General features: G+C 45.9%; 10 protein-coding genes across 10 annotated transcripts; 4 read left to right on the top strand and 6 right to left on the bottom strand.

The window, feature by feature from the left end:
• Positions 1-118: 118 nt before the first annotated feature.
• Positions 119-1618, bottom strand: BGW36DRAFT_138353 (uncharacterized protein). Its single transcript, XM_046209417.1, has 4 exons — positions 1320-1618; positions 1077-1258; positions 840-1026; positions 119-789 (listed from the first exon to the last, which is right to left on the bottom strand). The coding sequence occupies exons 1-4, from the start codon at positions 1492-1494 to the stop codon at positions 176-178; spliced, it is 1158 nt and encodes a 385-aa protein (XP_046074642.1). The 5' UTR covers positions 1495-1618; the 3' UTR covers positions 119-175.
• On the bottom strand, positions 1553-2663 carry BGW36DRAFT_425735 (uncharacterized protein; the record flags this gene model as incomplete). Its single annotated transcript, XM_046220153.1, has 3 exons — positions 1553-2146; positions 2201-2561; positions 2620-2663. 3 exons carry the CDS (start codon positions 2661-2663, stop codon positions 1553-1555), a joined length of 999 nt encoding a protein of 332 aa, XP_046074641.1.
• A 996-nt stretch (positions 2664-3659) lies between these two features.
• On the bottom strand, positions 3660-4733 carry BGW36DRAFT_357572 (putative glycosyl hydrolase; the record flags this gene model as incomplete). The annotated part of the gene is made up of 1 exon (XM_046213886.1): positions 3660-4733. One exon carries the CDS (start codon positions 4731-4733, stop codon positions 3660-3662), a length of 1074 nt encoding a protein of 357 aa, XP_046074640.1.
• Positions 4734-6465: 1732 nt separating this feature from the next.
• BGW36DRAFT_447811 (putative allantoate permease) lies at positions 6466-8727 on the top strand. The gene is made up of 7 exons (XM_046221738.1): positions 6466-6789; positions 6867-7204; positions 7261-7431; positions 7488-7884; positions 7944-8096; positions 8161-8226; positions 8288-8727. The coding sequence occupies exons 1-7, from the start codon at positions 6641-6643 to the stop codon at positions 8475-8477; spliced, it is 1464 nt and encodes a 487-aa protein (XP_046074639.1). The 5' UTR covers positions 6466-6640; the 3' UTR covers positions 8478-8727.
• A 45-nt stretch (positions 8728-8772) lies between these two features.
• Positions 8773-9900, top strand: BGW36DRAFT_460013 (uncharacterized protein). The gene has a single exon (XM_046222077.1). It carries the CDS (start codon positions 8910-8912, stop codon positions 9867-9869), a length of 960 nt encoding a protein of 319 aa, XP_046074638.1. The 5' UTR covers positions 8773-8909; the 3' UTR covers positions 9870-9900.
• A 1189-nt stretch (positions 9901-11089) lies between these two features.
• Positions 11090-13004, top strand: BGW36DRAFT_317177 (kinase-like domain-containing protein). Its single transcript, XM_046212577.1, has 2 exons — positions 11090-12447; positions 12532-13004. The coding sequence occupies exons 1-2, from the start codon at positions 11188-11190 to the stop codon at positions 12667-12669; spliced, it is 1398 nt and encodes a 465-aa protein (XP_046074637.1). The 5' UTR covers positions 11090-11187; the 3' UTR covers positions 12670-13004.
• A 192-nt stretch (positions 13005-13196) lies between these two features.
• Positions 13197-17243, top strand: BGW36DRAFT_375256 (putative Na/K ATPase alpha 1 subunit). Its single transcript, XM_046215742.1, has one exon. It carries the CDS (start codon positions 13679-13681, stop codon positions 17120-17122), a length of 3444 nt encoding a protein of 1147 aa, XP_046074636.1. The 5' UTR covers positions 13197-13678; the 3' UTR covers positions 17123-17243.
• Positions 17244-18944: 1701 nt separating this feature from the next.
• On the bottom strand, positions 18945-21184 carry BGW36DRAFT_375255 (putative oxidoreductase). Its single transcript, XM_046215741.1, has 2 exons — positions 20556-21184; positions 18945-20453 (listed from the first exon to the last, which is right to left on the bottom strand). Exons 1-2 carry the CDS (start codon positions 21035-21037, stop codon positions 19007-19009), a joined length of 1929 nt encoding a protein of 642 aa, XP_046074635.1. The 5' UTR covers positions 21038-21184; the 3' UTR covers positions 18945-19006.
• Positions 21185-22189: 1005 nt separating this feature from the next.
• On the bottom strand, positions 22190-23922 carry BGW36DRAFT_395907 (putative MFS transporter; the record flags this gene model as incomplete). The annotated part of the gene is made up of 7 exons (XM_046218102.1): positions 22190-22801; positions 22848-23094; positions 23149-23271; positions 23339-23479; positions 23541-23614; positions 23672-23693; positions 23750-23922. 7 exons carry the CDS (start codon positions 23920-23922, stop codon positions 22190-22192), a joined length of 1392 nt encoding a protein of 463 aa, XP_046074634.1.
• Positions 23923-24290: 368 nt separating this feature from the next.
• Positions 24291-24660, bottom strand: BGW36DRAFT_258477 (uncharacterized protein; the record flags this gene model as incomplete). The annotated part of the gene is given in 2 exon segments (XM_046210045.1): positions 24291-24424; positions 24441-24660. Coding segments are annotated over 2 exon segments (354 nt in total), but the record flags the coding sequence as incomplete, so codon positions are not given.
• Between the last annotated feature and the right edge of the window lie 1129 nt (positions 24661-25789).

Below are 25789 nucleotides of genomic sequence, written 5' to 3'. Positions count from 1 at the left end.
CAATGAAGGTATCAGCAGAGTGCCAATTATCAATGTTAAATAATAACAGCCTGGAAATATAGTTAGGAAAAGCAATATACCAAAGCGATGGGTTAATACATTTTGACCTGGATCGATTTGGGTTTAGGTGTAATATATGTCAGCAAGGAAGCGCCAAGGCAAAACCAAAAGACTGTTATTGCACAGTGTCTAACCACTCTAAATCCGAATTATCGAATGTGACCCAGCTCGCTAGAGGATCGAAATCATGCATATATATTTGATCTTGTGTGTAAGACACACTGGCCATCGGTAACGTAGACTCAGCGGGCTCTGTTTGTTTAAACAACTCCTGTCGTAATGTCTCTGCAGGGCTCGTTGTAGAGAAAGAATCATGCTCGCAATTTCGGTGATTTCCCGTTTTAAAGGCATAGTCTGTTAGAGTTCCGGTCTCTAGACTCGAAGAATGATGATATCGTGGATTGATTATTATCACGTTGAAAATGGCTTCGTTAAGACGTTGGCCGTCCCGAATAATAGTTATAGTTTTTGAGACTTTGCTGCTTCCGCTGCTCTCCCCGCTATGCATGGGGGGTGCTATTCGCAGGTTCAATATAGATTCACTTAATTTCCCTAGCTCATAAAGGAGTGCGGCTGCTGGATAGTTTCCAGCTTGAGACATGTCTTGCAGAATCAATTTTGCGATGTCGATGAAGTATGGATCCGTGGCATCCGGGATTATTGTGTTGGCAAGAAACAGTGTGAGTGCAGATAAGAAACATATTTCAAGATCGCGGAACATAAAAACCTCTGCATATATGTAAGTTCATTTGGGAATGAGCAGGAAAGGAATTATGTACCAAGAAGACTCTGCTCATGTAGTGCATAAAGTATGTTCAAGCTGAGGCTCGCAGCATTAGCGGAAGTTCGGACCATTGAATATGTTGCTTCCAGAAGTACATCTTGTGATTCAAGGTATTCGTCACCTTCATTCACAAGTTTCTTGACAAATTCTATCAGAATCGGCATGGTAGCCATAAGAGTGCACTATGCAAAAGAGTTAGGAATGAATATCAGAACTAATTAGAGCTTCATACATGGCAATATAATAGATGCAGTGTACCAACTGATCTTGAAATAGATACCAAAGAATTTCCACAACATAGTGGATCAAACTTCCTCGTTTCTTGCCCAAGTTTTGCTATGGCTGCAAGTTGAATGGATAGCCCTTTTATGACTGAGACATTGATTATTTGGTGTTCGGATGATTTTGACATAACTGGCCTCGGATGTTAGGCTATTTGGAAATAATCAAAATCATTTTTGGGTCCAATCTTTACCTTCCATGACACAATTCAGTCTTTGAGCAATGGATAGATCAAAGTGAACTGGAAGATAAGGGGTGAAACTAATCCTCTCAAGCATTATCGCTCTGGCGTCGCAATCCGGCTGAGTACCGACAACTGCAGAGTGTCTGTTATCTAGCACGCATATAGTCAACCATAATTTTGTCATACAGTCTTGCTGAGGAGTTTCGAATTTCCCTCGATCTAATCCGCACAAGCGAGCAAGTCTAGAAGCTTGGCCAGTCTACACCCATGTTAGCGCAGATCAGATGGAACAATGTATAAAAACCTCCATAAATATATGCGGTGCCATGTAGATCGGCTGCTTGGGCATAAACCGACAGGAGACACAAAGTCTCAATGAACATCACCTGGCTTCCCTGATCTGTCAGGGTGGGAGAAAGTGGAAGCAGCTTCATGCTTTGTACAAATTCATTTGTTCCTGGAGGTCCAAGACTGGACGCTCTGTTCACTAGGAAGAGCTTGCCAAGTGCAATTACGATGAATACCTGCGCAAACCAAACATTGGAGCCCGCATGCGGCTCCGTGCGATCGGGCGTCGTATCATCACGAAGATTCTTCAAGAATATTGAGACATCAAAGAGAAAGAGACTTGTGTTGAGGTGAAAGTCTGCAGTCCGGGCAAGGTGAGCAATATATTCTGACCGTGGCAGGCAGGCTATATCAGAAGCGTTCCATAGGGCTGGGTCTGTACACAATGCAATACCATACGAGGCTCTCGGGGGCAGGCGTATATGTCGCCTCTGATACTGTAGACCCTGAATAGAGAGGGCCTTTCTGACAAATGCCCATGTAGATGCCTGCTCTTGATCAGCTATAATAATGCCTTTTTCTCTGTATTCTTAAGGAGTTACCCGGCTGATTGCATTCATTCCTCTCCATGGCCCGGTGGGAATAATCGGGGAAGTGGGGGGTTCGTTTTGAGACAAAGTAGACGGGTGGTTATCAACATTATCAATACCCTCTGGAATCTCTTCGTCGTCTGCTAGATGCGCCGGTGAGTAGCTGTCGCTTGTTCTTGGTAGATGTGTGGTCTGTTCCTGGTTATGTGCATTTGAAGCAGAAGCTCGGCGCTGGAGGTCTCGCAAATGTCTCTCTGAGATAACGACCTTGCGATCGGTTTCCTCGAAAATGCACTGTTGGTTCCGAGCTGTGCAGCTCCGACATGGGACCGTCCCTGAGCATCTCACTTTCCTTAGTCGACACGTTCGACGTCTTTTTGTAAGATTGCGTCAGTCATTAAGATCCTTTATGTGATAAAAAGGGTGCATACGCCTTGGCGACTCTGCTACGCGTATTGTTTTCAATACTTGACATCGTCTAACCTCATAATTGAGCTGCTTGGGACAGGTATCAGTGCTAGAAGTGCACTCAGAATGAGCAGAAATGGTATGCTATTGTCCTCTGCGGTATCTTTTGCCGAGCGGGTCCACGTGGAGTGGGACAGGTTGAAGTAGGAATTTTGATTTGATGTTGATTTGACCCCACAGTATAGGATACGCTGATATTGGAAACGATACGGCAGGCATCATTAAATTTGTAAACCTATGGTGTGGAAACAGAGAAGGCCAATCCTCAAAATAGATGCAGTATGCCGCCCGAGCTGTAACAAGTCCCCTAATCTTTCGCATGTTTAGAGCTATTGTCAAATTGTTTTTCGGCGAGAGGACAAAAAGCGTATCGGGCGAATTCCTGCTTTTAGACAATGTAAATATATATTTATTATTGTATAGATGACATTAACAGCAAAATTGGCCGTGATCCCGCATTTGGGCCGAATAGGGCTCGTGACATAACCGAAGTCCTCATTTTGAAGACATTCGTCGCGGATTATAAACAATTACTCTGGCAAAGAAGGCACGTGGCAACTGATAAGTGCCAACGGCTTTAAAGGCTGTTTTCCATCTGCAGGTATATGTAGTTATCACCGCATTTCATGCCAAATCAGGACCTCGCCCAGTCCACCTGATTCTCCAGAATCTCCAAAACCGACAGAGGTCGGAATTTACGCGTGGAGACATCTTATCATTTTCTCCCCTCTATTTCTGCCAATGGTCAATAGTCTACATGTGCTTGGTGCATAATATACTCCGAGCATGTCAAGTCATTCTGATCGGAAGTTTGTCAAGAGCATCGAATGCTAGCCAACTGCCCTTCCAGATGAAAAGTTTGAACTTCCTGGCAACCGAAGAATCAAATAACAATAGATGTCTAATTTATCTCACGTTATACACATAGATTCCTTTTCAAAGGAATATGGTGACATTAATATTCGGTAATTGGCGGAGACCAGACCTTAATTTTCAAATAACCCTATCGAGTTGAGGGGGTGACTTTCCGCCGCAAGCTAAGAATACGTTGTGTAGCAGCATCAAATGAAGATTGATCTAATGTTCCTCCACCCAATGCATCGGCAAGGGCCTTCACAATAGCTTGTCCCTGAGTAACATTCTGTGCAGCTGCGAGTATGATATCCATTCCGGCACGGCTAGCCAACAGAGCCCGATTTGAATCGTCTCCAAATGCCTTTAATGCACCCGCCTCAATTGCATCGCTAATAGTGACCCCTTTAAAGCCTAGGCGGGCCCTTAGTTCCTGCTGTATCCATTTCTCACTGAGACCAGATGGATATTGTGAATCAAAGGCAGGGTACAATGCCCACGATGGCATTACCATATCGAGCCCGGCTGCGATAGCAGATTGATACGGCACTTCATCAATGGATCTAATTTCGTTGAGCGTGATATTGAGTGTTACAGGCACTTCATCCGTGTTTTCATTGGAAGCTGCTGCTCCTAGGCCAGGGAAATGCTTCGCAGTCGCAATGTATCCTGCTGATTGCTGGGCTGCAATGAAAGCTGCACCGCAGACTCCTGCCAAAGTCGCATTGTCGCTGTATGACCGCTGGTACTGGTCGTCAAAATCTCCTGGAGTACGAAATACATCTAGTACTGGGGCCAGGTTGGCATTCATATTATATGCCTCAAGGGCGGAGGCGGCTTGTGAACCCGCTTGCGACGCAGCTTCTTCAGGATCCGATGCCTCGCCGATCACTTTTTCAGAAGACGTCGGCCCTCCTGGCAGTCGTTTCACCTCTCCTCCTTCTTGATCCGTCATGATCAGCAAAGGAGATCCCGCGTAAACCGAGCTGTTTTTATATGTGGATTGCCAGCTTTCAATCGCGGCTGGCAGATTTTCATCAACATTGTCACTAAAGAGCAGCACACCTCCTACCAATCCCTGTTCAATAAGACTGGACAGTTCAGTTGGCGGCACCGTCCCTTCGTACGAATAAATAACATGGTAGCCGGCTTGCACCTGGAGATCCACTCCATGTGCGACACTCAGCAATGACAAACCTACTGCGACAGAAGTTGTGGTTTTCATTTTGAGTTCAATGATCCTGCGTGGATAGATTTATTAGTCCCAGAGTTATGAGATAAACCATTGAAGATTAGAGCTGACTAAATAATCTCGGGTTCAATTTCAACAGAACTCAGTTTTCGAAGCCCTAGCTTAACCGGGAAATATGACCCGAGCTTATTATCACCACGAGAAAAGACTCCATATTTACCATGTTGATCGCTCGTGTTTCAGCTCGTCAGTGACGGATTCAATCGTTTCATAGTAAATCTAAGATAATGCTCTGTAGATCTCCCGCTTACGGACCAGTAATAAATCCAACATTCCGCCACCCTCCATTTAGTTAATCGTGTCGGGGGCGAAGGTTGCATTGATCGAAAATGAAATACGAGGTTGTAATAAGTTATTCTTCAGGAAGATACGATTGTCCACATAAACTCCTATGAAGAACATGATACAATATCGTCCGTTATAAAATATCACTGGTTGATCTATAGGTCACCTCAGAGACTGTTTGGCATTAGTTCGACAAGCTTAATTTTGGTTGGAGCGGTGGATAATATAATGAACATTGTGATAGTCCTGTCTAAGCTTTCTTTGTAAAATCCGAAAGAAAAGGCATTATCAAATATCTTACATAGATATGTCTCTTTCATCGATCTTTTCCCCTTTTACTGTCTGTTTTATGGCATCCAGATTAATCAATTTATAAGAAACGGAGACACGATAGCTGTCAAGATCAATTTCGTACAACATGACAATAGCTAGCGACTTGCCATCATTACGCTTTTCTCCAGCTAAAACTAACAAGTTTAGATGGCCGCATCAATTGATCAATTGACGGCTTCCGGTCAGGTGAAAATTATCACGCCAGGGTCAGTCAGTCAATTCCTCATAGTCGGTGGCTAGCGCCCTAATATCGCCAATGCTGAAATGAGCACGAAGGTTTGTGATGTCACTGACTACGGCGCTGTGATGGATGGGACGACAGATGCAGGGCCAGCTATTCTATCAGCCTTTGAGGCATACTCTTCCGGAGGTGTCGTGAATATTCCTTTGGAACTTGTTTGCTCTGGGTACTTGGATCACGTCGTGAGGTAGCAATGTATGAGCCATTAATCAGGAGGATATCTCCATTCACACGGGAACTGCTAAGGGAATATGATTTATATCGAACGCAGTACGGATTTCGAGATTTACTCTTCTCGTGGAGAGAGTGCGATTCAAGGTTATGGTTATGAATTCCATTCACAGGGGGATTACGGGCCGCGTATCACGCGCCATTATGAGGGTTAATTTTCATTTCATTTATGCTATTTTTATTATTTTGGTTACGCCCTCATTTTTCACTATTTAATGAAGTAGTTAAACAGAGGATTTGCAGTGTGGCCATGTGCAAAATTGACATCTGACAGACATAATCTGAAAGAGAGCTTTATATGTATTCAAGGAATATTAATTGACGGAGATATCTCAAGCAGATTAGTATCCATCGATCACATCGCAGGCCCCGATGGACATAACCTACCTCTATCAACAGCTAGCAACAGACCTCTATCCTATGATTGTACGTATTCATAAATCAATAAGTTAATTCTACAGCAATGTCGAAGAATACATAAGTATAGCCTGACTCGCCAGTATAGAGAAGTGGGCCCCGCATTCATACTCAATGGAGCCGTGATGGCGCCATTGCTCCATCTTCTGTCGCAAAGGCGAGGTACGTTACTAAGTACTTAGTCCAGCCATTGAGAAAGTCGCCTGTGGTCTTGGTCCGTTGATAATAATTTTTGACAATGATTCACTATCGGCTGAATAAATATTACGGCTTCGCTGCGGGAGACGGCTGAGATAGAAGCTGGAATGTTTGCGGATTGAGAATCGGTAACTCGCAAGCAAGGGATATTTCAGTTACCTTTTTTGCAATCACGATGAGTGGAAAACTCGCCGAAAAGACACCTTTTGGTGACGTTACCAACGAAGAACGGAATTCGGACAGCGACGTACCAGGCGATGTGCTGAACGATGCCTCTATCGAATGCGACTGGGATCAGAAGGAGGAGAGTGCAATTCGACGCAAGTTCGTATATCTTCCACCTGATTGGGAGTCTTTGCAGACAAAAATTGCATCATCTAACCTATTTTTTTAACGTGTAGGGTCGACTTTATCCTGTTGCCAGTTCTCGGTCTCGCCTTTTTCGCCCTGCAAATGGACCGTGGGAATATAAGTGCTGCTCTGACGTCTACGATCACAAAAGACCTGGGAATCGACACGAATCAGATCAATGTCGGAACTCAACTATTGTCGGCCGGTATAGTTATCACCGAGATTCCATCCAATATTATCCTCCAGCGTATCGGGCCCCAGAGATGGTTGTCCGGGCAGTTATTTGCCTGGGGACTAGTCGCAACGTTCCAGACCTTCATCAAATCATACCCTGCATATCTAGTGACGAGAATCCTCCTAGGCTTGCTTGAGGGTGGTTTTATTCCTGGTTAGCCGGACATGAGAAAATTCTATACGTATCTCCTCTTACTGACCACCTCTTAGGTGCTCTATATTACCTATCAACCTGGTACAGAAGGGATGAAACCAGCTTGCGTGTGACTTTTTTCTTTTTTGGGCAGATTTTTGCTGGTGCTACTACCAGTCTCATCTCCGCCGGATTACTGAGACTCTCCGGGAAAGGAGGTCTGGCTGGATGGCAATGGATATTTCTCGGTATTTTTCACTTGCCCCCATTTAATGCCATAAGGCCGACTAATCGGTTACAACAGTTGAGGGTTTAATTACCATTTTCGCCGGCATTGTGTTTGTTCTCCTTCTCCCACCTCGTGTCGGAGATGGACGCCCTCTTATTAGCTTCGGCCGTTGGAGTTATTTTACTGAGCGAGAATCGCGCATCATACAAGACAGGGTACTGCTCGATGACCCCCTCAAAGCTCGTGGACACATCAAGATCACGGGCAGAGACATCCTCAAAACCATTCGCCAACCCCGAGTCATCCAGCATTTCTTCATTACTTTGGTTTCCATGTCCGGTTTCCAAGGTCTGACGCAATACACGCCGAGCATGATCAAGTCCCTGGATTTTAGCGCCATTAATGCAAATGCTCTGGCTTCCGTCCCCGTATATAGTTTTATGGTTCTGTTGGCCATTGTATCATATGTCAGGTTTGTGGACCTTTTCTGTGCACACCGTGAGACAAATTTATTTACACTGTAACTTTTAGCGATAAATATGGCCATCGCGGGCCAGGAGTTCTCTTTGGCGCGACATGGAACGTCATTACGTACGTTTGCTTCCAGCAAACGTCAGTGCACTCATCTTCATGGCACCGCTATGGAGTTATCGTTGCGGCCAATCTATTCTACGCTGGCGTCCAGTAAGTAGTATCAATCATGCCGTGTGCTGTCAATATGTGAGTGCTAATCAAAGTTCGCGTACAGCATTCTTAACATTGGCTGGCTTTCAGTGTACTGCAAGACTCCTCAGGAGCGCAGCATTGCCATGGCGTATGTATTATCCAAATCCCCCGTATTCTAGTAATACAAGTAATTAATAATCTCGGAACAGATTAATTGTAATGGCTGCGAATTGTGCGGGTATTTCTGGCTCGCAGATATTCCGGACCTCAGACGCACCACTATATCGCCATGCCCTGACGGCTATTTGTGTTCTGGCAGGTGTTGCATGGGTACAGGTGCTGGCGTTGAATCTTCAATCCTGGTACTCTCAACGCAAGAAAATAGGAAAGTCAGATTAAAGCAAGCGAATAGGATAATGGAACCAAGCACCAATTTCAGTAATATCGGGATTGACGTCATATACATAAGTCGGATAGATAAATTAACCAAAAACTAGCGTATTCTTGTCAAGGTTAATTATTCTTTGTTCTATTTGAAGTTCATCAAACTCTTCATATCACGAGGTTCAAAATAATCGAATTTATCCGGACCTACCGTGCACGACGTTAGATTGCTCCGGGTCCACCCGCACCTAACATTCTTGCTGAGACAACTGCCTATATATTTAGGATCTATTATTTCTCCACTTTTTATCATTCTACCATGCTCAAGAGTTCATTTATATTTTTTATACACGACGACCCGTTCGCCCTTAACTGGGTAACTCCCCAGATTGAATCCTAAATCTCTTTACTCTGTTCAGCAATTGCATTATCCCCTCCTTCGTATTCATGACGACTATAATCCGAAGCCGACTTGGATTGACTGCAAGTTTTGTGACTTTAGCCGCTCTAGGTGGTGTTTTTGCATACCTTGGGAAACAACGGTTTGACCACTCATGCCCGAGAATCTCCATCACAGAAGTTCCAAAATCAAGCGCTTGTCGCAAACTTGTGGAGCAAACAGGTGAACAAATTACTAGCCACACAACATCATGGGGAATACAGCATTCAACCCTATTGAAACCATGGCCACCAGGTAACGATGAAGATAAAACTCGGTGGATTCCTTCATTTGCAGCGCTTCGAGCCGAAATTCCAGTGTCACTTCTTGCAGAGTACGGAAGATGCCGCCATGAATGTGAGAATAAGAAACATGACGCGGAGTATCTGATGCGTAATCTTGTTGCAGCATTTCTCGATGCGCGGGCTGCGGGACTGGAAGCGCGGCTTATGGATCGAGGTGTACCGCCATTGTCTTTTGCACCCGCTTCTCTTTTGTTTGGGGATAAATCAGGTCCCGGAGCTTTCATGCTCGGAACTTGGAGCACAACATTGGGAAAATCTCTCGAACTGCCAGATCTTCCTTCGGGAGCTCCTGAACCTAGCTCCGAATTTCCTTCAAACAAAGACGTCGTCGAAGCTAGCTCCATAGACACAGCTGGTGCAGTGATATACTGGAGATTTCCAGATAGCCTATTCAACGCCGTCGACAGAGCCGCGTCATTTGGCATGCCGTGGCGGTTGATGGAAGGCGGCTTTCAAGAGTTCATCGTGGAAAAGATCTCGGATGAGATGGCAGTTGTGACATATGTCATGGTGGAATGCTCGAATCTTTACCCTAGAGGACAGTCTGTCAAGGATTTCAAGATGATGCCGAAACTGTTCTATGAGGCTCATGTATTGTATGCGCAGAGCCTGTTGTATAATACTGTAAAACAACTCCACAAATCTCCTGTACAGATAAAATAGATAGAATTAAATTAATACTCTTACGATAGGATTTCACAGCTTATATATATAATTCAAGCTAAAGAGATAGAAAAGTATTCAACGCGAGGAAATTTTGTTGGTAGATGAAGGCCCCGATTGGTCAATCTACTTACGGACATTGAGTGCGCGCTAGGCGCTTTATGGAAAGACCCTCCATCTCTATACCCAATCAGCTCTGCTTTAATAGCGAGTCTTCAATTTTTCCCAGCCAATGAATGGCCTGACCTATCATTTCAAGTCATGTCACCGTCATACATATCCATGGTGAAAATGACTATATGGGTGGGAAACTTTTGCAAAAACAGATTTCATGAGTATTGTGCTACTAGCATCTTGCAACGGAAGACGTTTTAAGCCAAGGAGATTCCATTGGGGATCAAGGTATAAATACATGTGATTCACGAGTATGTGGATTGCTTTGAGATTCCTCCCAGTCAAGATGCGACTTTAGAATAAAGTATCTCTTATCCATGGCTCAATGGAAACTAAAACAAGGAAAACTAAAGATACATGAAGAGGGGTTGGCGATTTATTTACAAACAGGCAAGCTTGAATTGAGTTCGCGTAGATATGCAGTTGGAAAAGGGTAAAATTTTAATATTTTTAAGGAAACTAGAAATTAAATTATTGAGCTAGACCGCCCAAAGCTTAGATAGGTGCTTTTCCCTTCAAACACGGCTTTCTGTATGAAGACGAGCTTTTCATACTCGAGCTATAATGAAATCCGGCACGTCGACTAAATCACGCAAAAGAATACGCTATATTAACTTATATAACTCTTTAGTTTTGTTTGGCACTGTATCGGCACCATAATAGTCGCCGATAATTAAAATAGGCAAGCAAACTCTATTCAAAGCTTTCTTGTTAGCTAGGATAGTACGGATTCCCTCGATAACAGGTGCTACATACTACCCGTGGAGGCCTGTCCGTGTACTTTCCAGGTAAATCGAAATTGCACCATTTAATGTCATAATAAATTTATCAATTATTATTTATAAAATTATCTCGCGGTAATAATCTAATGGCAATGCTATATTGGGTCATCGACACAATGAACACCTTCCGCATTATGAGGCATTTATAGCGCGTAGTGAGCGGTATACTTGATCCAATGGCTTGTTTTGACATTAGGTAATGCGCACATGCGGTCAACACCCCTGATACTAATGGAGACAAATGATCGCGCTCTGCCTTCGTTCCTAGACAGACATAGATATACTGGGGTTGCCTACAATGATGCCTGCCCTTGCCATGTCTCATTCTTCTCAGCAAAAGTTTCCATCTTAGTCGTTCGTTCATGAACACCCATTACTACCCTTTCGATCCGGAGATGATGCCGCAGGTCGATTCATTTTCTGAAAATGAAGACCGGCAGCATCTTCTTGGACACAAATCATCCCAGACTCTTCCGGGATCCATTACTAAAACTAACCAGCCTTCTCCGATACTGAAAAAGAAGGCCACCCGTGGACAAAACAACAAAAATTCTACGGAGCGGTACATACGTTTAGCTGATGGAGGGCATCGGCATTGCCTCTATCATTCAACCTCAGATGGCCATGATTCAATAATCTGTTATGATGGTATCGTCATCTCTAGAACGGAGCGTTGGAAAGATCCCGACATGCATTTTCCCTTTATGTCGACATTTCGCTGGCTGGATCGGGTGGCACATAAATACCACAGTAATAAGGAAAAGCCGAAGAGCACCCGGGACGATAGCACGAATTGTGTGTCTCCATCTTTGCTTTCGGAAAAATACATCTATCATGGAGATATTCTATACTCAAACAGTTCTTCCAAAGTTCGCTTGATTCAAAAAAGAGGGGCGAAATGCGAAATTAATACAACAGAGAATGGGAATAAGAATCTCTACGCGGTGAAGATATTCACTCGCCAGGGAAGACAACAGTCGACCAAACGATATCTCAGAAATCTGACGGCGGAGTTTTGTATTTCACACTCCCTACACCATCCCAATGTCGTCGAAACTCTGGACCTGCTTCAAACAACCACTGCTGGTAACGAATTTTGCCAGGTAATGGAGTTTTGTGAGGGCGGAAATCTGTTTTGCCTCTTGAAAAAAGTCACCAAATTAGAGGATGACGGAGAGGCCGATTGCTTCTTTAAACAGCTCCTCCACGGCGTCGACTACCTTCACAGTGTCGGAGTCACACATCGAAATCTCAAACCAGAGAATTTACTATTGACGAGAAACGGTGTTTTGAAAATCTCCGACTTCGGCTGCGCCGAGTGCTTCAAACTGCCATGGCAAAAGGCAAAAGTTACATCACAAGAAGACACAGACCAGAACCTCAATGCATATCTTGGGGGCGTGTTGGGCACAGTCCCGTATATTGCTCCGGAGGTCTTCACCGACAAAAGGTTTGACCCCATGGCCGTTGACATGTGGTCTGTAGGTATAATATACTTTGCTATGAGAACTGGCCGCTGGCCCTGGCGAATCGCCCATGAAGGCGATGGACTGTATCATAAATACGCCAAAAGTTACGGGAGTGAGGAGCGCAGTGTTATTGAGCTCGTATTAGGGGGTAGTGTATGTATAATCGCCACCAAAATTTCTTCCTTTTCTTCTGCATCCCATTCTCAATCGTACTAATGCTAACTACGATTGTAACAGGAAGCGCGACAAAATACCATCTGTGCGATGCTACACACCAAGCCCAAATCTCGCCTGACAGCTAGTCAGGCCCTGCAGACAGACTGGATGAGGGGCGTCTCGGTCTGTGAGGGTTACAGCCAGAGTGCTCCACTGTAGGCAGCTCCAAATAGCTGTACGGGTTACCAAATACTGCCTTCGAAGCTATAGACCATTGACAGGAAGCTGAAAATTACGGCTGTAAAGAGAAAAAGACCCTCACCCACCACGCGACTATGACTCACTTTATTTTCGTCGCTTAATGCGAGAAACAATGAAGGTCGATGATTCTTCTTTATTCTTTCTGCTTTCGTCGTATCTTCTATTTTTGACTCGGAGAAAACAACGCTGCCAACCGTTTGAATACCAGCGTAATAATACGTATAAGGCGTCTTGATACTCGTCCATCGCACGTGCAAGCGCGGCGATAATATTCCAATAACCAATAATTATTTAATAATAATAATAACATTAGGGCGTGGTCTGAAATTAAAACAAGCTTTTCGCTCCCGTGTTTTTTACATTTTTTATATGAGAGATTAATTCTGAGCAAACCACAATCGCTCCCGCCAACCAAACTATTTTCAGACCGCCGCACGCAAAGCAGTCCCTCGCCACGAGGCATTTATTTCATTACTGCTTCACCAATCGTTCTGGCGCTTCAGACACAACGCTGACAGGTGTATTTTGCTTCTATGCGTCGCTGTTACGTAACTTAAAATGACTGTAGTCGCTGCTTTTTAAGTTTTCCATCTGTTTGTTCCTGTCTAGTTCGTTCGGAAATGCCCAGAATGGCCAAAACGGAGGAAGCCGTGACAATGTTCGTAGATGGATCGGGCCTGTCGTCCAATTTTTTCTTTCTTTTTTGCTCTTTGATCGTTTTCTGTTACTGGAAAAATTTGGTCATCGACAGTCATTGCAACATTCAGCTCCACTGGTTGCGTTCTCGCTTTCCCAGCCTTAAAAGGGACTTGCAGGTGCTTTCATCCTCGAAGATGGCTTCTTTCTAATTTCCTCTTCTATTCGCACAAAGATCTACCTGCAGTTGCCCCCTTCTTGCATAATCTGATCTGCGTGTGCATTCAACCCCTGCTCCCCCTCGTTCAAACCCCCTTGTTCTAAAGAGGGTATGGGAATCGAAGAACCCAAAATCCAAGCGGACGACGAATCCAAAAATGTCGTTCCTTTCGAGCCCAGCAGCGACAACGTAGATGCGGAAGCTGCAGTGTCCCCCCCTCAGCGCATCACCTTCAGGCCAGATGAGAAGGACTACGGCGACAACTCCAGCTATGCGGTCCAACCACGGTTGAGCCGCCATCGCTCGCGCAGCAGGGCCTCGATTTCGAGCTCTCGCTCGCGCAGCCGTGCTCGCTCCATTTCTGAAATCCCCATCGAGTACCGTCGTATGAGCTTCCAGCTCTCCGAGTCCAATCGTGTGCGTGGGCTTTCCATCGACCAACGTGGCGTGGAATATGGGGACAAGACCCCCATTAGTAGTTACAATGAGAAAGGCAAACCTGAGAAAGGAGGAAAGAAGGTCGACGATACTGCTACCTTTGAGAATCTCGAGTACCACTCCGTCGACGCAGATACACTCTGCGCACAGCTAGATGTTGCCCCCAACGATGGTTTATCATCGACTGAGGCAGCTTCCAGGTTGGCGCGCGATGGGCGAAACACGCTTCCTCATCGTCGCCAGAACTATGTTTTGAAGCTGCTCAAGTACATCTTTGGTGGATTCTGCTCAGTTCTCTGGATCGGTGTTATCATCTTTTTCATCTGCTGGCGCCCACTCGGCGATCCAAATCCCGCGCCATACAACCTCGGTCTTGCGATCCTCGTTCTCATCGTGATTTTCCTACAGGCTTCTTTCTCCGCTTTCCAAGACTGGTCTACAGCGCAGACCATGAAGGCAATTCTCGACCTCCTTCCTGCAGATGCATTCGTGGTACGGTCCGGCCAGACAGCGAAACTGCCGTCGTCAGACCTTGTTGTCGGCGATATTGTCAAGCTCAGTATCGGAAACAAAGTCCCAGCCGACCTACGTCTTCTTAGCACATCCGGTGACCTACGTTTTGATAGATCGATGCTCACGGGTGAATCTGATGAAGTTGAAGGCGCTACAACCATCACCGATACAAATTTCCTCGAAACTCGGAACATTGCGATGATGGGCACAATGGTTACAAATGGCAGTGCAACTGGAGTGGTTGTACTGACCGGCAAAAACTCAGTCATGGGGCATATTGCCTTGAGCGCAACCTCAGTGAAAACCCAGGCGACGCTGATCCAGCGCGAAATCAACCGCTTCGTGATGATTATTGTCGGGCTAACTGCTTTCCTCGCTATTTTGCTTCTGGTCACCTGGGCTGGATGGCTCCGCCGTGACCATTTCGCGTTTATGAATGTCATTGAGATGCTGGATGATGTGATGGGCTGTGTAGTGGCGTTCATCCCCGAAGGTATGCCTGTTGGCGTGGCTCTCACATTGATGATGATTGCGCGTCGCATGAAGGAAAACAACATCCTACCCAAAGGGCTTTCGACTGTTGAAACGCTCGGTTGTGTGAATGTCATGTGCTCCGACAAGACCGGTACTTTGACTGAGAACCGCATGGCTGTTGTCACAGCCACATTCGTGGATGAAACTATGCCAATTGACACAGCTATCACTACGATTCAGGACAAGAGCTCCGTAGCTTTGACCGAACTTCACAAAGCAGCTGCTCTTTGCAATGACGGTGCATTCGATTCGTCAACCATGGACAAGCCAATCACCCAGCGCCTTGTTCAGGGTAACGCCACAGATGGTGCGATGCTCAAGTTCGTCGAAACTGTGAAAGAGAACTCTTTCAAATCGATGAAAAATGCCAACCCTCAAGTATTTCAGATCCCATTCAACTCAACCAACAAGTGGATGCTCACCCTGCATAAAACCGAAAGCGAGCAGGCTACGGATTCGAGCTATCTGATGGTTGTCAAAGGCGCGTCCGACATCCTCTTGCCACGCTGCTCCCGTTACTGGTCCTACAAGACCAACACCATTCAGCCCCTCGATGAAAACGCAAGGTCGCAGCTCTCTAGTGTCCAGGAGAAAATGTCTCGCAATGCTGAGCGTATTATAATGCTTTGCCAGCGCTATATCACTCCCCGCGAAACTGTCGGGTCCAATGCTTTCAGCGACGAAATACAAACTACTGGAATGACTGATCTATGCATCATTGGCCTTCTTGGTATAATTGACCCCCCTCGCAAGGAGACCGCAGCCACTGTGGCATCTTGCCGTCGTGCTGGTATTCGCTTCCTCATGGTTACCGGCGATCTTGGTCTCACGGGTGCAGCTATTGCTCGCGAAGTCGGCATTTTCACCAGTACCGCTGAACCGGATACGATGGAGACACTCGTTCAAAGACGCGGACACGCAATCGAACAAAAGGACAAGAGCCAATCCGAGGGTGATGAAGACAGCAACAGCAGGAACAGCGATTGGTCACAGACCAGTCTTCTTCTAGAAGGTCCGTCAATCCCCAACCTCACAGACGAAGACTGGGATCTCGTCTGCGGTTACCAAGAAATTGTCTTTGGTCGTACCATGCCGGATCAGAAACTCAAAATCGTCAACGAATTCCGCAAACGCGACTATGTTGTTGCCGTCACTGGTGACGGTGTCAACGACGCTCCAGCCATGCGTGCAGCAGATGTCGGTGTTGCCGTTGTCTCCGGCAGCGATGTAGCGCTCGAAGCAGCAGATCTTGTTTTGATGGACAAATTCGACTCAATCGTTGAAGCCATCCGTCTTGGCCGTCTTGTCTTCCAGAACCTCCAGAAGGTCATCAGCTATCTGCTTCCTGCAGGTTCATGGTCCGAAATTTGGCCCGTCCTTATGAATGTGTACTTTGGTGTCCCCTTGCCACTGTCCTCGTTCTTGATGATCATCATCTGCGTTTTCACCGATTTATTCCTGGCTTTGTCCCTTATCATGGAGCAAGAAGAGTTCGATCTACTCAGCCTACCGCCACGCAACCACAAGAAAGACCATCTGATCAACCTCAAGATTTACATTCAGAGCTATCTCTTCATGGGCGTCATGGAGACCATTGCCGCTCACTCAATGTTTTTCCTATACATGTACAAGCACGCTGGAATTCCATTCCACGCACTTGTTTTTGCATTTGAGAACTACTCAGATGGGTTCTACGGATACACCGAAGACGAACTCACCAACTTCAACACCGTCGGCCAGAGCGTCTACTTCATCACCCTCGTTATCCTCCAGTGGGGCAACATTCTCAGCGTCCGCAACAAGCGGTTGTCGATTCTGCAAGCCGACCCATTGACGCAGAAAAAGAGACGCAATCCTTGGCTTTTCGTGGGCGCGATTATCAGTCTTGCCATTGCTGTCTTTGTTACTGAAGAACCTGGAATCCAGTCCATTTTCGGCACTGGTTCTGCGCCGATTGAGTTCTGGCTCATTCCGATCCCGATGGCGTTGGGTATTTTGTTCATGGATGAGTTGCGGAAGCTTGCTGTGAGACTTTGGCCAAGTGGTCCGGTAGCGAAGATTGCCTGGTGATTTCCCAGTGATACACTTTTTATTACCTAGATCATGTCATGCATATTATGACTAGCCAGTTTATAGTCTAAAAGGTCACCCTATTTAGTGACATGATTAGAAATACAATTTTCGGGTTATGATACAAATCTATACTACAGTAGAATAAAATATAAAGTCGATCTTGAGTATGAGTCTCCAATTACGAACCGGAAAATCAAATCCAATGCATACCTTTAGAGGCTTTGTTAGCCCTATCAGAAACCCAGGACTTGTACGTCGCTTCAATACGATAAGAGTTTCCAACAGCCGACATAAATACCAATTAGCCTCGACTCATGTAGGTGCTTATATACTCAATCAGATACCGCTATCGATAGTCCCAAAATTAATCAAAGGCTGATGAAGAAGTATTAGATTAAACAAGAAGTACATGTGTCATCCAGCCCCCCCAACTGAACAATAAATATTGTTCCAGAGCTTTCGTCTCTCTGTACGTCAACTCTAGAGATGTCTGACTCATTATAATTGTTCCTATTAGATATATGAAATGCTCTGGTATGTTTCCCAAAACATTTCAACGGTTTCACCTTATCCCTTTGCCTTTGAATCTGGGTTGAAAATGGTTTGTACTGAAAATATGATTTCATTCTTGCCAGAAGTCGTTCTCTTTCTATCAAATGAATTGAGCAGGTTATTCCAATATCTAGTTAAATATATCTCTCATTGCCGGGGTGCTAATAGCACAAGCTTGATCGTCGAATATAGCAAATCACTTTATTAAATTTTGCAATCCTTCCCTCCAACAAACTGTAGCTGCTTCAATCGCAATGAAAACGGTCATCCGGAGACAACTATACCGACCCTTGTGCCCAATAACGAAGAGAAATGCCCACAACATTGCAAGCATTCCATTATGTAACTTTTGGCTAGATCGTCATACAAACAACAATAGAATCTCATTTGTTTTGTCTACTTCGCTTATCTCGCTTAAACTTCTTGCCTCTTCGGAACCTCAGAATGGCGATTTACCAGGTTTCGGGGGAGTAAAACGATCTTAATTTATCATATCCTCATTCATCCTATCATTCATCCTATCATTCATCTAGTTCTATTCAAGTGGTCCTAGAGAAATTGTTCTAATCCTTGAAATTACACAAGGTGCATGACTGAAACATCCCCTCTCAATTTTACGGTAAGCTATTTTTTTGCAAAATGCGGCACCTGCCTAATTTGGTGTTTGCCAAGGTTTGCTTACCAAATAACGCTGAGTAATCAATTCCATCCCCGCTCCAAAATTCTGCTTATCAATCAGATTCTTCATTGCTGCCCTTTGCCATCATGGTCAGAGTGGGATCACTTGAAGAATGGGGAGTGTCGAACAAGAAGGGCTCTTTCCCATTCGAGTTTTCGCAAAAAATTATACTACTGCTAGGGGGATTTGAAGATGAAAATATGGAAGGAAATAGTGTAAGCCAGCCTGCGTCATGGCGGAATTTCCCTCTACTTCCTCTTCGAACAAAAGTGCGTTTATCACGTACTATCTGAGGCCGAAAAGCTCGGATCATGAACGAAATGATTTCCTTAACAAGTGCAGGCGTCTACGCATTTGGAGCTAGAAGGATATATTTGGTAGCAGCAGTGAATTAGAAGTAGAATTCTATGACGGTGGAAGATTGGTCACTGAAAATTGGCTGCAGGATCAACCCGTGCTGACAGATTGGATCCAATGATCATTTGATTCCAAATTCAGCGTAGACCATGCCCTTCGTGATTATATAGTTGTGGTCGTTTATACTCTAATTTCTAACGACAGAATAATGCATAGATCATTAAATATTTGAGGCATTGATTTGTTAGGATACGACTTAAAAGAAAATGAAATTAAAAGTCCCATTTCCTCCCTCAGTAAAAGCCTTCTCTATATATCTTGTGATTTGGTACCCCTGCGGCTCTTATCCCAGCTTCTGCTGCATCGCCAAACCCTCCTGGACCACAAATAAAAACGTCACGGCCATCCGTAACAGTTGGCCAATAATCCATTGAGATACGACCCTTGTGGAAAAAAAGATCCACATTCATCTGTTCCAGTCCATGGGTCTGGGCATCTTCCTCGTTCGTAAAAACATCAATTCTGACCCGGACTTTTGGCAAAGCCCTGGGAAGTGATGTTTTGATAAGCTTTATGAAAACTTCGGGTTCTCTGGTAGCAAGGGCAAGAACAATATCAGCCTTGCTACCATAGCCTCTTTGGATGATTGCAGTAAGCATAGACATGAAGGGCGTGACTCCAATTCCCCCAGCTACCCAAAGCATTCGAACCTCATTTGTTCCCAGATAAAAGTCGCCAGTGACCCCTACAATATCTGCAATTATATTCTTTGCACTTAATTGTACTCTTTCGCCCCAATTGTTTCCGGTATTCTCGCGTATAATATCAAACAAGGAGCCAGTCACCGCGCCTTTCTTCACTTCACGCATTGTCATCTCAATCCAAGTAGAATCTCCATCCTGAAACGCGCTAGACACAGTCCAAGTGCGCACTCGATCGTCATTTATGGAGCTGGGAGCGTCGTTTGCCATGTGTGAATACGTCGGCGGGCCCATCCAATCCATGAAGTCGAGCACGACCGCCTGACCCGGGCGTATGGTTAACCCAGCGCAATCACCGAATGCGTTGATAATATCGAATCGAAAAATTGCGATATCACTAGCGTATTGTGTCGCATAAACCAATCGTGCTTTAAGCCCATTACCTGCTGCGCCAGATAGCCCTTCCGGTTCAGCACGTAAATATTTTATTTTTGGGCTATATGGGCTTTTCTCCACTGGTGTTCCTTGCTCTTGTCGTACTGGCAATGCATCGCGTACTAAGGTGTAGCCTGTTATCTTGATGGTCGTGAGGCACGCTTGCCTCGCCATGATTTCCATTGCCGCAGGGCCGGAGAAGATTTGCGCTGTACCGGTTAAGTATAACACGTCGCCGGTCTTGAAATCAACAATAGTTAACCCTGCCACAGGCGTGGTTACAATATTCCCTAGGCTCGACATAAACCGGTTCCCCGAGTAGTCAGGAATTACGACTGTGCGAGCATCAGAAGGGTCGACTCGAATGAAACCCGGTAGTCCGCCTCGAATATTCATTCCTGCATGTGAGGGATTTGTTCCGTTATTTTGGGTTGTAGATTTGTAAACAGATGACAGAAATACTGTATCAGCTTCCGTGACAAACTTGACGATTTCTTCTGGCAGTGTGTCGCAAGCTGCCATGTCCATATTACGGTATACAACGACAGGATGCGTATCAGCATGCGGTACCAAATTACGAACGTTGATGTACTTTGGACAATTCCTGACAATGCGCTTAGTATTAGAGCAAGGATCAAAATAATGCTGGCTTATCCGGGGCTGGAGTTTCTTTGAGATAGCAAAGAAAATATACGTATCAACTCACCCCAGCGCCTGGGTAACCTCTAAATCCAGCCTGTAAGTAGTATCATCCTTCTGTCTGATACCTCTAAGCCGACCAGCAAACTTATTCCGTCTCCTTGTAGAATGCTCAACACCGATTCCGGCAATCAAGAATCTCTCTTTATCCGTATTTTTGCGGTGTTCCTGGTCCGCAAAGGCTGAAACCGTTGTCAATAGCGGATCGCCATTCCATACAGTAGCATCTAGACTGAGTGTAGTGTCATTAGGACTCTGAGCAAAGCCAATAGACCCATTGTTTCCAGCAAGTAGTGAGCCCCATGGTCGCCCACGGTCGTCTAGCGTAGTGATGGGGATAAAGTGCAGGTTCGACGTATGGAAGATACGGTGCTGTTCACTCATGGCATCTTTAACACTAGCCCATTTATCCCGCATAGCATCAGAGAAACCGAGTTTCCGCTGCAGATCTACCTCGCCTGGATGCCATCCTTTGAGTGCTGGTTTCATTTTTGTCTCAAGAACAGCCTGTTGGATTACGGGACTTGTGATTCAGCGAAGGCCACCTGATGTCAGTCTTTAGACGGTTATCAGAGTTAGGAATAGCCGTAATGAAAAGTCGATGAAGAAAGTGCGGGAGGAGCATTTGGTTATTAATTTATTTTCTGCAAAGAGATGACGTTGCGGCTATTTCCATTTAGAATACCGAGTGAAATCGGCTGAGTCTAGACCCGCTCGGAAGCTAGCATGGGAAGATTACCGATTGCGGCAATTGTGTTTTTTACTTTGTATTGAACGTAACTTCAACATCAAGGCCCCAGATGTCAACCATCCTTGTGACTGGCGTAAGGAATATTAAACGCTTTCTAAGCACCAGCCCTACACGTGCTGACGCTTCATGAAAGGGACTGGATTTCTGGGATCCCCCTTGGTTTCCCCCCCTGAACAAAATCACCACGTAATTGTCATGTACTCATGGACTGGGTCCATCAAATCCATGACCAAACTGCAACATCACAAACGGTTCATGTTCATACAGTAAGAAAGCACCATCACATCACGTATTTTTTGTTGTCTACGGCTTCCCTGCAGACATGATGTTACCAAACCTTTCCCTCCAGACGTCAAGAAGGTGGACGAGATCTATCATCTTGCTTGTCCTGCCAGCCCCAAATGATTTCCCGAGAATCCTCTAGGAATTTTGGACACCTGTTTCGAAGGAACCAAGAACGTTTTAGTGATCCATTCAGACGCCAGCCAGATATTGCCCTGACTAAAGAGAAGCTGCAATGGGTGCCAAAGGTCAGGTTGATTGAAGTATTGGAAGTAACTGTGGAGTGCATTTTGATCCTGCAGGTGGCCGGTTGACGAGGGGGGGTGATGTTGGAGGTGAAAATGACTAGCAGAATTTATATTGTATGCATGTATATCAACAGATTTTATGTGTTTTACAAGAACGTGTTGCAACTTTCATTGATTCATTGATTCATTCATTTTCTTAAGGGAAAAAATCGCTAAGTCATGGCATAGATTAAACTGCCAGTGGGAGATTCACAACATCTAGTAATACCACTGACCTTCTTCAACATCTAGTAGCAGCCTGTAGAGCCAACCCAAAATGCACTTAATCACCAGGCATGTTGCACTCTCTACCTCTCCCACTTAATAACCGTTCTTATCCACCCCATTATCATGATACACCTGCAAACTATGCTTGGCAAATTTACTTCTGGCCCGGATCCGCTCTCCATACTGCGTAAACAGTCGCGGAACAACGCAAAACAAGGTCGCCAAGGCTGCCAGGACCGAGACCGCGACGTTGGCACTCAGTCCCCTGAACATTTGCGATGCAAACAGCGGGAATGCCGCGGATATGCACGAGCGGAGCAGCGCCAGCGCCGCAAACCCACTCGCCGCGTAGCTCAGATAGCTGTCAGCGAGGTACCCGGCGAGCACAGTGTCAAATTCATTAAGCGCGTACCCGATGAAGACCAGCGCGACGGTCGAGACCAGCCAGTGCAGATGCTGGACGTGCGGGGGGATCGTCCAGGCGAACCACCACAGGGCGCCGGCGAGGATAGGCGCTCCGATGGTGAAACCAAGCAATTTGTGTTCCGGTGTGAGGGGGTGGCCGTCTCGTCGGTGGTTTTGTAGGATGCGGTTGTCGCACACACGGGTGAGGATGCCAGCGATCAGGCCAATGCCGATGGCAAGGAAAGGCAGCGAGGCGGATTCGGCGGAGAAGTTGAACGACTCGTAGATCGGGGGGTAGGGCTTCGGTGAAGAGGTAGATCAACGCGAAGGCGATAGCGCTCATGACTGAGACCATGAAGACAATGGGTTCCGTGAAGAAGAGGTGAACAGGCCGGAAGAGGGCGAGGCGGACGAAGGTGCGCAGGTCAGGCGTGTGGTCAGGATTCAGCGCATGGAGGTCGTCCATGCCGGTGGTTTGGCGCAGCCGGGCGACTTCACGGACGAGAAGCAGCGATGGGCGAGATTCACGCAGGCCGAAAAGAAGGCTGGTTGTGATCCCCAGAACGATTGCCGCGACATAGAATACCCATCTCCTGTCTGCGGATTAGACTCTGGACTCTACGGCCCGAACTGCAGACAGAACTCACCATCCCAGCGCAGCGGTGATGTACGTGCTCATGATGGGCCCGGTGATCAAACCCATGTTAGAGACCATCGCCCAGAGGAAGATCAACCAGATGCGATCTTTGGCATTGAACATGTCCTCGATGCTGCCGGCGACGACGACGGTCGGAATGGCCGACAAGAAGCCCGTGACGAAGCGGCCGATCACGACACCGGCCCAATGACGGCACCACGGCCACCAGGACGCAGAAGATGCTGTACAGGCCGGTGCTGATGATGTAGAGCTTTTTGCGACCAAAGGCTTCCGAGTAAGGTGGGAAGATGATGCCGCCGAGACCCTGCCCCAGAAGATATCTATGACAGTGGGTGAATACTTGGGAGAAACTAGACCTCCAAACCGTAGGATAGGACGTACATCGACACAAATATAAAGATAGACAAGGTCGGCTCCGTGCCAAACTCTTGCTGTGCGCTGTTTGCCGCGGAACTCTGCAGCCAATCGCCTCGTCAACCTCATCTACACCGTTTCTAGGAGACCGAACTCACTCCAGCGGTGCTCACTGCGGTGCTGCATTTACCTGTCAGTGCCTCCGAATCGATTGCTCGTATGAGATCCGCACATACGTGAAGAGATCCAACCAGATGATCAAGCTACTGTCGTAGACTTTACGCACCATAGGCCAGTTACGCGGGTGGCGGCGGTTCGAGGCCGACCAGCGAACAAAGTGGCGATCGGGGGTAAATTCTAGCCTCATTTCATCGAGATGAGACTGAAGACGACGTTGGGCGTCGTCCATTGTGGGCGTAGAAAGTATCTCGTGGCTGTCCATGGTGAACATGTGAACGGAAAAAGATGTGAGGAGGGCAATGTAGATGGGCAGGGCCGAAATACCATTACAATTAGGTATGGTAGGGAGTTATATCAAAAAGCGAGTCACCTATGTGGCTTATCTCATATCTCATATCAAACATACGCGGCCATGTTTGCCTGAAACTCATGCGACGCGACATCCGATGCCAAATCACCCCACCAAATACCCCGGTTGAGTCGACTGGCCAATCGATCAAAGCTGGCGCTCAACACCCTCCACCACATTCCCCCACGGATCCGCCACATACAGACAATCCACCATCTTGTTGGCCAGTTTGACGGCTTTTCCCGGTCGATCTTCCGCCCGCTGGCCTCCTCAACCAGATCCGCGACCGCTTCGGGGTTTGAATCTGTCAGGCAGATATATGGAACAGTCCGTTGCGGTTGTATCCCTCCTCGAACGGGTGACAGAGTTGATGGCGGTGGTGCTGGGCTTGAGATCACTAAATTCGAACAGCCCAAATGCGACCCCGTTGCAGGTCACCATGTGCGCTATCTTGACTTTGTGCAGGGAGTCTTGGTAGATGCCAAAGATGGTGTCGTCAGGGATTTGGTCGGGAATGATATACGAGATGTTGTTGCCGATGAGCTCGAAGCCGAACACCCGCGTATACCAATCCACCGTGGCTTGGGTCTCGCGGACACAGAGACCGACGTAGTTGATCACGTACGGAGTGACTTTATTTTAAGGGATGCAGGATTGTCAGAAGGGGACGGATGAAACAGAGTGCTTTCGGTCTGAATATATATTTGGACCATCGGTAGATGACTGGAAACGAGGTATGAATTCACCATCAGTCGAACCTTTTAGGGCTGCAGCAAGGAGATTTCGCCCTTTGTGACTCAGGTAATTCTAATTCATATTATTTCCGACAACCTCCCTAGTTTCAATGTTATAAAGAAATCTCAATTTTCGTATAAGATGTTTATTTTCTGAGACGTACTAACAAACATTCCCTATTCATTCTTTTGTGGAGAACTCTATGAATTTCGTGTAATAAGACTATCTGCGCTAGAGATAGTGGAAGTTTTATATCAAAACTAGCCTCTAGGCCTGTAGCCGTCGAATGCACCAAAATGGGGTTGACCTTAGTATCGCAGGTACTTCTTAGTTCACATTCCTTCTGAGAGAAATTGTCACCATCGATGGAGAATCGAACGAACCATGAATACCTGACTATATACTGATTCTTTTGTCAATAGTTTGCGTGGTTGTGGCGGGATGATGTTTTACCCAGTCATTCAGACTCCTGTAGTTCATCCATCCTAGTTAATTGTTCTCTAACTAATAAAAAAAGTTCTTTCGTAATTGGAGTTTCACTAATGTGGCGGACGAAACCGATGCTAGGGACAATTCATGTTTTTACTCTGAAACTTTTATTTCCACATTGTAGATTAGGTGCCACGCAGTAATCAGAACCTGCTATTCTAATTATCGTTCGCTATTAAATGTAATATTTTATGTGTATTAAGATTTTATGAACGAATACCGGCTTCGCTATACAGGCAAAGCCGCTCGATATAGGAGAACCTGTCCTATATAGGCGTAGATGTTCTGTATCAATTAATGGGCAAAGCCGCTTTAGATAGACGAAACGTTTCTATCTAGGTGTAGGCGCTCTATGTGAGTGCTATTATATTAAGTTGTAGACACTCTATTTTAGCAGAATAAGGCAAAGGCCTATATTCCACCTCATTTGTTATATGAACAAGATATTAGAGGGTGTCAATCAGTGGTTTTGGCATAAATTACGCGTTATGCCCTGCTTCGATTTCGTTCTACCATGAATAGC

This window comes from Talaromyces proteolyticus, assembly GCF_021365285.1.
Source record: "Talaromyces proteolyticus strain PMI_201 chromosome Unknown BGW36scaffold_4, whole genome shotgun sequence".
NCBI classification, from domain to species: domain Eukaryota; kingdom Fungi; phylum Ascomycota; class Eurotiomycetes; order Eurotiales; family Trichocomaceae; genus Talaromyces; species Talaromyces proteolyticus.
This window is presented reverse-complemented; position numbering and strand designations above follow the sequence as displayed.

Excerpts from the sequence above, each read along its gene's own strand:
- BGW36DRAFT_138353 (XM_046209417.1), bottom strand. The coding sequence starts at position 1,494 with ATGACAAAATTATGGTTGACTATATGCGTGCTAGATAACAGACACTCT. Across the intron at positions 1,259-1,319 it reads ACTGAATTGTGTCATGGAAG|TTATGTCAAAATCATCCGAA; the intron begins GTAAAGATTGGA and ends ATCCGAGGCCAG. Across the intron at positions 1,027-1,076 it reads TGCATCTATTATATTGCCAT|TGCACTCTTATGGCTACCAT; the intron begins GTATGAAGCTCT and ends TCTTTTGCATAG.
- BGW36DRAFT_447811 (XM_046221738.1), top strand. The coding sequence starts at position 6,641 with ATGAGTGGAAAACTCGCCGAAAAGACACCTTTTGGTGACGTTACCAAC. Across the intron at positions 7,205-7,260 it reads TGAGGGTGGTTTTATTCCTG|GTGCTCTATATTACCTATCA; the intron begins GTTAGCCGGACA and ends ACCACCTCTTAG. Across the intron at positions 8,227-8,287 it reads GAGCGCAGCATTGCCATGGC|ATTAATTGTAATGGCTGCGA; the intron begins GTATGTATTATC and ends ATCTCGGAACAG.
- BGW36DRAFT_460013 (XM_046222077.1), top strand. The coding sequence starts at position 8,910 with ATGACGACTATAATCCGAAGCCGACTTGGATTGACTGCAAGTTTTGTG.
- BGW36DRAFT_317177 (XM_046212577.1), top strand. The coding sequence starts at position 11,188 with ATGAACACCCATTACTACCCTTTCGATCCGGAGATGATGCCGCAGGTC. Across the intron at positions 12,448-12,531 it reads AGCTCGTATTAGGGGGTAGT|GAAGCGCGACAAAATACCAT; the intron begins GTATGTATAATC and ends CGATTGTAACAG.
- BGW36DRAFT_375256 (XM_046215742.1), top strand. The coding sequence starts at position 13,679 with ATGGGAATCGAAGAACCCAAAATCCAAGCGGACGACGAATCCAAAAAT.
- BGW36DRAFT_375255 (XM_046215741.1), bottom strand. The coding sequence starts at position 21,037 with ATGAAACCAGCACTCAAAGGATGGCATCCAGGCGAGGTAGATCTGCAG. Across the intron at positions 20,454-20,555 it reads GAGGTTACCCAGGCGCTGGG|GAATTGTCCAAAGTACATCA; the intron begins GTGAGTTGATAC and ends GCGCATTGTCAG.